At 39.4% G+C, this 9,417-nt stretch overlaps 1 protein-coding gene across 1 annotated transcript in view; it reads right to left on the bottom strand.

Annotated features, from left to right (window-relative positions):
* Window positions 1-489: 489 nt before the first annotated feature.
* Window positions 490-9,417, bottom strand: part of LOC133635234 (ephrin type-B receptor 1-like) — a 242,736-nt gene continuing 233,808 nt past the window's right edge. Inside the window, exons 18-20 of the mRNA XM_062028178.1 lie at window positions 5,585-5,781; window positions 5,345-5,503; window positions 490-1,476 (exon numbers count right to left, since the gene is read on the bottom strand). Of these exons, the coding sequence (XP_061884162.1) occupies window positions 1,365-1,476; window positions 5,345-5,503; window positions 5,585-5,781 (468 nt within the window). The 3' untranslated portion in view covers window positions 490-1,364. The remainder of the gene's footprint in view (window positions 1,477-5,344; window positions 5,504-5,584; window positions 5,782-9,417) is intronic.

Genomic DNA, 9,417 nt, shown 5'->3' with positions numbered 1-9,417 from the left:
ATGATGTCATCATCCCCAAACATCCTTTCCGTTAAAGGAATAAGAAAAGTGTCCAAACTGCAAAGGTAACGTGTCCACAGTCCACGACTGCTTTTCCTTAGTCCAATGTAACCTTGTTTCTTTCTGTCAAGGTGTTAAAAGTGGATTGGTTTAGCTTTTCTGTGTTCTTTCAGTTCAGTAAACAGACCGTGAAGACAGTTTCTGCCCATTTGTTTTTCGTTTGTTTAGCTGTGCATTTTCTGTTTTCCAGACATATTTATTGCTTAAGTTTTCTGTCTTGGTGCTTTGATGTTTTACCTGGTCTACCAGTATGTTTGCCTTTCACAACCTTCCCATGTTGTTTGTACTTGGCCCAGATTTTACACACAGCTGACTGTGAACAATCAACATCCTTTACATTCTTGAAGAAGTTTGATAATCTTCTTCTTTATTTAAATCAACGTTTTTGGTGTTGGAGCTATGATTTCTATCAATCCATGATACATGTCAAAATGAAACTGTTACTGATTACCACATTGTATATTTGTGTTTACTTTTAGTGTTTCAGACAGTTGCCAGTTGAAATGACTATAGTTTTGTGTCACAATGGCTATCTGTTTTTTTTCTTCAAAATTAAACCACTCAACGTTCACCCTCCAAGTCAAGTGATTACATTTTTTTAACCAGGGGTTGTATGAAGCGTTTTGTTTCATTTTTCTTAGGAAAAGAACGGTATAAATAATTATCAACAAATCAGGAAACAGGAAATAAACATCCCTTAGGCGAATATGTACAGACTCTTCAATATGAAGATAGATTGACACAGTCCCTTTAAACTTTGGGTTCTTTCAACCGTGGCAGTTGTCACAGAGACAATTAAGTAGTCTTTTAAAGATGTGTACACAAGAAACACTTAAAAAGGCTCTTTGGCCTGTTTTTGTTGTTCACACAACACCACACAATTGTTCATGGACATTTTCCTACGTTGGTGTGATTCCTGCTTAAGTAGCAAACTGTTCAGTTGGTAAAAACTGCTGTGTGGAAAGATAGACGAAGGGAAACACGTTTTTATGATCGCAGTCTTTTCAGGGCAGATCAGATCAGGGTTTGGAAGGATGCCTGTCGTTATTCCACCACTTCAAGATCATGCTGACCTTACAGTACATTGGCTCTTGCCAATGTGCTTTTAATCGCTTCCTAAGTTGGTATTGATCTCTGATGCTAAATGGAAGAGCAGAGAATAAAACAGAAGTCTGATTATAAAAGGAAAGGGACCAAGTGGACAGTATGTGTGCACGGCTGCAGTCATAGCTTAAAAACAAGCGTGCAAAGGTGAACCCCCAATTGCCAGAGGACTGGAGACCAACCAGTTTTGAAGATGGCAATTACACAGATTCAGTCGGAGACTGGTCATCGATGTGGCGTCTCATTGACTGAACGCTTGTAAGAATTTTCTTCTGGTGTCCTGCCAGAGACACTCCGATCCTCTGGAGGTCTCTGAATAGGAAAACATAGGACAGATATGAGGTTATGTTGTCATTCTAAGGAAATGCAGGAAAGGCAGGCATCACTAGTGTTGTCAAACGTTACATTAAAAAAATAATCAGATTAGTGACAGGGTTGCTGTGGGTTAACTTTAAAGGCCTACTGAAACCCACTACTACCGACCACGCAGTCTGATAGTTTATATATCAATGATGAAATCTTAACATTATAACACATGCCAATACGGCCGGGTTAACTTATAAAGTGACATTTTAAATTTGCCGCTAAACTTCCGGTTCGAAACGCCTCTGAGGATGACGTATGCGTGTGACGTAGCCCGGCGAACACGGGTATGCCTTCCACATTGAAGCCGATACGAAAAAGCTCTGTTTTCATTTCATAATTCCACAGTATTCTGGACATCTGTGTTCGTGAATCTGTTTCAATCATGTTCATTGCATTATGGAGAAGGAAGCCAAGCAAGCAAAGAAGAAAGTTGTCGGTGCGAAATGGACGTATTTTTCGAACGTAGTCAGCCACAACAGTACACAGCCGGCGCTTCTTTGTTTACATTCCCGAAAGATGCAGTCAAGATGGAAGAACTCGGATAACAGAGACTCTAACCAGGAGGACTTTTGATTTGGATACACAGACGCCTGTAGGGAACTGGGACAACACAGACTCTTACCAGGATTACTTTGATTTGGATGACAAAGACGCAGACGTGCTACTGTGAGTATGCAGCTTTGGCTTTTTTTTGCGTATGTACGTAACTTTTTAAAAATATATAAGCTTTATGAACCTTGGGTTAGGTGAACGGTCTTTTGGGCTGAGTGATTGTGTGTGTTGATCATGTGTTTGAATTGTATTGGCGTGTTCTATGGAGCTAGGAGCTAGCAGAGGAGCTAGGAGCTAGCATAACACGTACCGTACCGTACGTGCGCGTCACGTACGTAACTTTTTAAAAATATATAAGCTTTATGAACCTTGGGTTAGGTGAACGGTCTTTTGGGCTGAGTGATTGTGTGTGTTGATCAGGTGTTTGAATTGTATTGGCGTGTTCTATGGAGCTAGGAGCTAGCAGAGGAGCTAGGAGCTAGCATAACAAACACGCAGGTGTTATTATGCAGGATTAATTTGTGGCATATTAAATATAAGCCTGGTTGTGTTGTGGCTAATAGAGTATATATATGTCTTGTGTTTATTTACTGTTGTAGTCATTCCCAGCTGAATATCAGGTACCGTGAGTATGCAGCCTTGGCTGCTAAACATTCGATAACTTGACCGTATGTGCGCGTCACGTACGTAACTTTTTAAAAATATATAAGCTTTATGAACCTTGGGTTAGGTAAACGGTCTTTTGGGCTGAGTGATTGTGTGTGTTGATCAGGTGTTTGAATTGTATTGGCGTGTTCTATGGAGCTAGGAGCTAGCAGAGGAGCTAGGAGCTAGCATAACAAACACGCAGGTGTTTTTATGCAGGATTAATTTGTGGCATATTAAATATAAGCCTGGTTGTGTTGTGGCTAATAGAGTATATATATGTCTTGTGTTTATTTACTGTTGTAGTCATTCCCAGCTGAATATCAGGTCACCCCCGGCTCTCACAGCATCTTCCCTATCTGAATAGCTTCAACTCCCCACTAGTCCTTCACTTGCACTTTACTCATCCACAAATCTTTCATCCTCGCTCAAATTAATGGGGAAATTGTCGCTTTCTCGGTCCGAATTTCTCTCACTTCATGCGGCCATCATTGTAAACAATAGGGAACTTTGCGTATATGTTCAACTGACTACGTCACGCTACTTCCGGTAGGTGCAAGCCTTTTTTTTATCAGATACCAAAAGTTGCAATCTTTATCGTCGTTGTTCTATACTAAATCCTTTCAGCAAAAATATGGCTATATCGCGAAATGATCAAGTATGACACATAGAATAGATCTGCTATCCCCGTTTAAATAAAAAAAATTCATTTCAGTAGGCCTTTAATTATTCATTATTGAATATAATTTATCTTTCATTTAAATTGGGTGTTTTATTTTGCATGAGCAAAGAGTCTGAAAAAAGAAGGGAATAAATATACACTTAGGGCCTGAGCTACTAAAAGTTTGCGTGTTTTAAAACTTGTGCAAACTTGACAGCACATGCAAAGCTGATCTACTAAACCATTGTGCAGACGATTGCATCTCTTAAATGATCAAAATAAAGAGTGCAATCCATTTAGCATCTCTGCCTGTATGTATATAAAGCACATGTGCAGTAGATGCAGATATAAACATTCAGCACTCGTAAAGTGATGTGACTGTTCTGTGACCGCTGTTTTGCGTTTATATTTAGCACATCTATAAATATGTGAAAACTGGCACAGTTACGCACAAATGGCGGTGAGAAATGAAGTCATCGCGCTGCACATGCAAACGATGGAGAGAGAATCCTCCATCCGTGTGCGTGTCAACACGTACAGTATGGACTGTCAGATATAAAAATATTACACGTATCGTCTATTCAGCATAATTATTTTATAATTTCAAAGCTGCTGGATAACTTCAGGGGTTGATTAAAACACATTCAATTGATTTGTTGATTTGTGTCAACTGCTGCTTTTTTTTTCTCAATTTAGAAAATATTGCCTTATCAATATGTCGCCTATATGAAAAAATATCAGGTCCCACCCGCCTCTCACAGCATCTTCCCTATCTGAATCGCTTCAACTGCCCTCTAATCCTTCACTTTCACTTTCCTCATCCACAAATCTTTCATCCTCGCTCAAATTAATGGGGTAATCGTCGCTTTCTCTGTCCAAATCGCTCTCGCTGCTGGTGGGAATGATTGTAAACAATGTGCAGATGTGAGGCGCTCCACAACCTGTGACGTCAAGCTACTTTCGGTTCAGGCAAGGCTTTTTTATCAGCGACCAAAAGTTGCGAACTTTAGCGTCGATGTTCTCTACTAAATCCTTTCAGCAAAAATATGGCAATATCGCGAAATGATCAAGTTTGACACATAGAATGGACCTGCTATCCCCGTTTAAATAAGAAAATTTCATTTCAGCAGGCCTTTAATGTGTTTATCAAACATCATGTTGACAAAAACGTTTATTTAAAAAAAAAAAAAGTCATTAAAATGTATTTATCCACATTAATGTGGAGCTGTTACACCTTTTGTTTTATTAAAGTGGTATTTTCCAATGGAGTCAGTGTTTAGAGTTTTCTACATTGACTTTTTTGGTTCTGCAGCCTGTCACTATACCAGATAAAGTGCACATGTGCACATGCGTGACAGTAACACAACTTGGACAGATTGCTCAAAATGCGTTGCCAGATGTGTTTCCGGGATTTTGAGTCATTTTGCGCTGCAGATGGGTTAATTGTGTTTAATCAGATTATTATGGATGATAGATTAATCTGCATTAACACACTTAGAGAGATTTATTGCAATACTAACATTATGATCACCACAACTTCTACTCGCACTACTCTGTATTTTTTCCTCTCTAAATTTTGCGCCTGTGTCTCCTATTTAGGGTGTTTCTATAAATGTACTACCAATAAATAGGAGTAAACAAAAGCAGCAGCATGACATTAACGATGAATAGTCTTAAAGTGAAGATGACACACACAGTGAATAGTAATTATTTAGAAATGAGAGTAATTCATGAAGAGTGGTGGCAGTTGCACAATGATATTGAAAGAGAGAAGGGATGGACGCTTGCAGACAGCCGGGGGGATGGCTCGGAATGGCAGGCAGATGCACTCATGGACCAGCCACCAGCCAGATCTCCTACTAACAAGATGCACACTTGGCAGGGGAACAGTGTGAAACACACACAGTGAGAGGCAGACAGAGCGCAAAAAAGAGGCACTTAAAAGAGAAGACATACTCTGCAGTGATTTGAGTGACGAGCGGCAAGGAGGTGAAGCCTGATCCCAGGAAGGAGTCTCTGTACTGGGTCATCTTCAGTGCAGCCAGCCAGTCCTCTACAGAGCTCAGCCTGCTCAAATCTGGAGCACCACGATCTAACAAAGGATGATGGGACGGGCTGGCAGAGGAGAGATGTGGAAATGTAAGAAAATACGTTTTTAACCAGTCAGTGTATGTTTTCCCATTCATCTTTCCTCACCCCGTAGCAACATTGTTGGTGCCTGCTTTCAGGGACGCAGGGTTGCGTATCATTTTGTCCAGCATGTTGACAACATCCGGGAACTTTGGCCGTGCGTTCCTGTCTTTTTGCCAACAGTCCAGCATCAGCTGGTGAAGCACTGTTGGACAGTCCATAGGAGCTGGCAGCCGGAAGTCCTGCTCAATGGCGTTGATTACCTGGAGCATGAGAGTGGAAATCAATTGCAACGCGTTTAAGTACTAATTCGTAAATGAAATACTATTATAATAGCCAATGAACTGTATGGTTAATAAATCATCATCAGGACGGCAAGCTATTTGTGGTGGTGGGTAGCATGGGGAGGAGGGTGGTTACAGCATCTTCCAATTTGCATAATTTTCCATGAAACCTGCATTTAACTTTTTTAAAAGACTACGATTTTTGTTGATACATATATTCAAAGACAAATCGTATTAGTTATTAGTATGAATATTTTAGCTTTTTCCCCATTACATTATGTCTTTTTGATGTATTTTTTCTTCTTTTGTAGTTTTTTGTTTTTTTTTACACTAGGCCACAGGCCTAATTGGTGAAGGGTACGCAGGAGTTTCTCTAAGCTTGAGTTCTTTCTCTAGTCATGACACCCGCTCGTCAAAGACTGGGCTTGTGGAGTTGTTCCGCACGCTTCCACGTCTCGTCTTTTACAGCAGTGGTAATGCACACTCCACAGGGCTTGCGGAGGTGCCCTGCATGTCTAGATCTCTGTTCCAGCGGCAAATATTTTGCCTTTCATGACCGCTCATATTTGATTACCAAATACATTTACAAGGAAGATATAGAGGGTCAAATAGGACAAAATTAAACACATCTTTAAATAATTACTTAAATGTGTCATTAATTATACTGTGATTGGATTTCAAAACATAAATATGTTATTATATGTGTCCTTAAATTGTTTTTTTTAAATTACTTTTAATAGGTAAGTCAATTATTAAGTTCATTACCGTATTTTTCGGACTATAAGTCGCAGTTTTTTTCATAGTTTGGCCGGGGGTGCAACTTATACTCAGGAGCGACTTATGTGTGAAATTATTAACACATTACCGTAAAATATCAAATAATATTATTTAGCTCATTCACGTAAGAGACTAGACGTATAAGATTTCATGGGATTTAGCGATTAGGAGTGACAGATTGTTTGGTAAACGTATAGCATGTTCTATATGTTATAGTTATTTGAGTTACTCTTACCATAATATGTTACGTTAACATACCAGGCACGTTCTCAGTTCATTATTTATGTGTCATATAACGTACACTTATGGTATATCATTTTTTTACATTTTGGCCAATTTGGCCATAGTCAGTGCTTAATGAAATCATTGTATTCATCAAACTCAGCCGTCAAAGTCAGTGTGCGGGGCTAACACCTGATTGGTAACCCGGCAACAGTTGTTTAACCCTTCGGTCATTTAGTAAAACCTCTACAATGTCATCTGTTGTTGTGTTTTCTACATTTGAATAACACAAAATGTTAATGCAGGAGCAAACAATGAACAATTATGTTTTTGGAGCGTAGCTTTTTTTTTTTAAAAATTTGGTATAAAATTGACATCAGTGTATTGGACATGTTTGGCAATACTTCTTTGGACAATAACACACATACGTGTAAGGCAGGGGTCGGCAACCCAAAATGTTGAAAGAGCCATATTGGACCAAAATTACACAAAAAAATCTGTCTGGAGCCACAAAATATTTAAAGTCCTATATAAGTGTTATAATGAAGGCAACACATGATGTAAGTGTCTGTATTAGTTATATTAGCCTATTATCAAAGACTGACGCAAATCTTCGTTGACAGAAATGTAGTATTTTAATTTCTATTCTACACATGTTTGCAACATTGGAAATCATTAGTAAAATAGAGGCTTATCACAGGATGAGATAACTTCTGGAAATAACTGGCTCAGAATGGCCAAAGGTATAGATGTGTGTCCTTGTTTAAGGAAACAGCAGGCTGTCTTCTTCTAATGGACTTATTACAATCTTTGCTAGCTGGATAACGTTTGTTGTGGTCTGGAACAATATGGCCCACAAAGAACTATGAGAAATGCAGCCAATATTACATACAGATAATGTGTCATGAGATATGCAAATATAAATTAAATACACAGAGGACATAAGTAAAGGAAATTAAATGAGCTCAAATATACCTTGAAACGAGGCATAATGATGTACATACAGTTAGCCTAAATGGCATGTTAGCATCGGTTGGCTTGCAGTCATACATTGACCAAATATGCCTGATAAGCACTCCAACATGTCAATAAAATCAACAAACTTCACCTCTGTGCATTCACGCACAAACGTTTGGTGGACAAAATGAGACAAAGAAGGAGTGGCATAAAACATGTCTTTCTGTGGCAGCATCGGAGAAAGTTGTGCATGTAAACAAACTACAATGAGTTCAAGGATCGCTAAAATTAGTAGGACAAACACTCTCATCAGTGAAGCATGTATAACATGAACAGTGGGATTTCTAACAATTAGGCAGGTTTGTTTCATGTTTGTTCTCCTGCAGAAAATATATTAAAACAAAAAACTTTTTTTTTTCTTCATCTTTTTCCATTTTCACACATCTCTGAAAGAGGTCCAGGGAGCCTCTAGGGTGGAGTTAAACAGCCGCATGTGGCTCTAGCGCCGCGGGTTGCTGACCCCCGGTGTAAGGGATTACAACAGTTAAACCAATCTTTCTTGCAGAGTACGCCCAAAGACTTATTGATACATTTCTGGGGCTTGTGTTTTATTTTTAAAAGGAAAAATGTGGAAAGCACAGAAACTTAAGTCTTTTAGTCTTAAATCTGTTAGAACTTGGCGATCACACAGGGAACGAAGATATTTATCTGCAAGTAACAGAGGTGCCTGACGCTGTCTGTGATGTAGAGCTGGTAGTTTTGATGTCAGTATGTCAGCGACAGCTTTTAAAGTAGTGAAGGTCATTCAAGATGTTAGTCAGTATTTGAGTCTTTATCAGTGATGTGAAACACCTGCAGGGCACATCACGGCTGTGGCTGATCACCCAATCAGGCGGGAACAAAGGATGCAGAAGGCAATCAACTGAAAAGAGTGTGGTAGTGCGCCGTTGTTCACATTTAGCGTGTTTAGTAGCTACTGTAATTTGTGCTTACTTCTTAGTGGTGGTGCCAGGGGCGTCCCCAGTTAAATTGGGTTCCTAACCACCACACATTTTTTCACCTTTTTTTATGTGAAACTATTTTTTGTTTTTTTAATAACATTTTTGTTTAATTAGATGCATATTTGTACTAAAACAAATGAATGGGAAATACATAGTTCAATAACGTGATCATTTGTGAGATTGTTTGTGAGACCAGCCCTAACGCTGTGTGCCAAAGGAGACAATCAAAATGTCTGGGGAAATTTTCCATTATTGTCATGATCTGGCAGCTCTTCTTTTTGTTGGAGTGCCTGGTTTCTGGATCACGGGCCACAGACACCTGATGCTCATTACCTCTTGACTACCTAAACCAGACCTGGGCATTCTGCGGCCCGCGGGCCACATCCGGCCCTTTGTGCGTCCCTGTCCGGCCCGCGTGAGGCCAATCATAAATTACAAAATAAATTTTAAAAAGTATCTATGTCGAGTGTGCAATACAACGGTGCTGCTTTTGTTTTGAAAAGCGTTATTTGTTTTACTTCCGTGTGGACGTATGCGCGTGCGTGATTGTGAGTGAATTTGAACAGCTGCAATCACAAATTACAAAAGAAAGTTGAAAAAGCATCTATGTCGTGCGCGCAATACAACCGTGCTGCTTTTATTTTGAAAAGTGTTATTT

The sequence above is a fragment of the Entelurus aequoreus genome, linkage group LG19 (genome assembly GCF_033978785.1).
Source record: "Entelurus aequoreus isolate RoL-2023_Sb linkage group LG19, RoL_Eaeq_v1.1, whole genome shotgun sequence".
NCBI lineage: Eukaryota > Metazoa > Chordata > Actinopteri > Syngnathiformes > Syngnathidae > Entelurus > Entelurus aequoreus.
The sequence above is the reverse complement of the archived record's forward strand: the minus strand, read 5'-3'. Positions and strand labels throughout refer to the sequence as shown.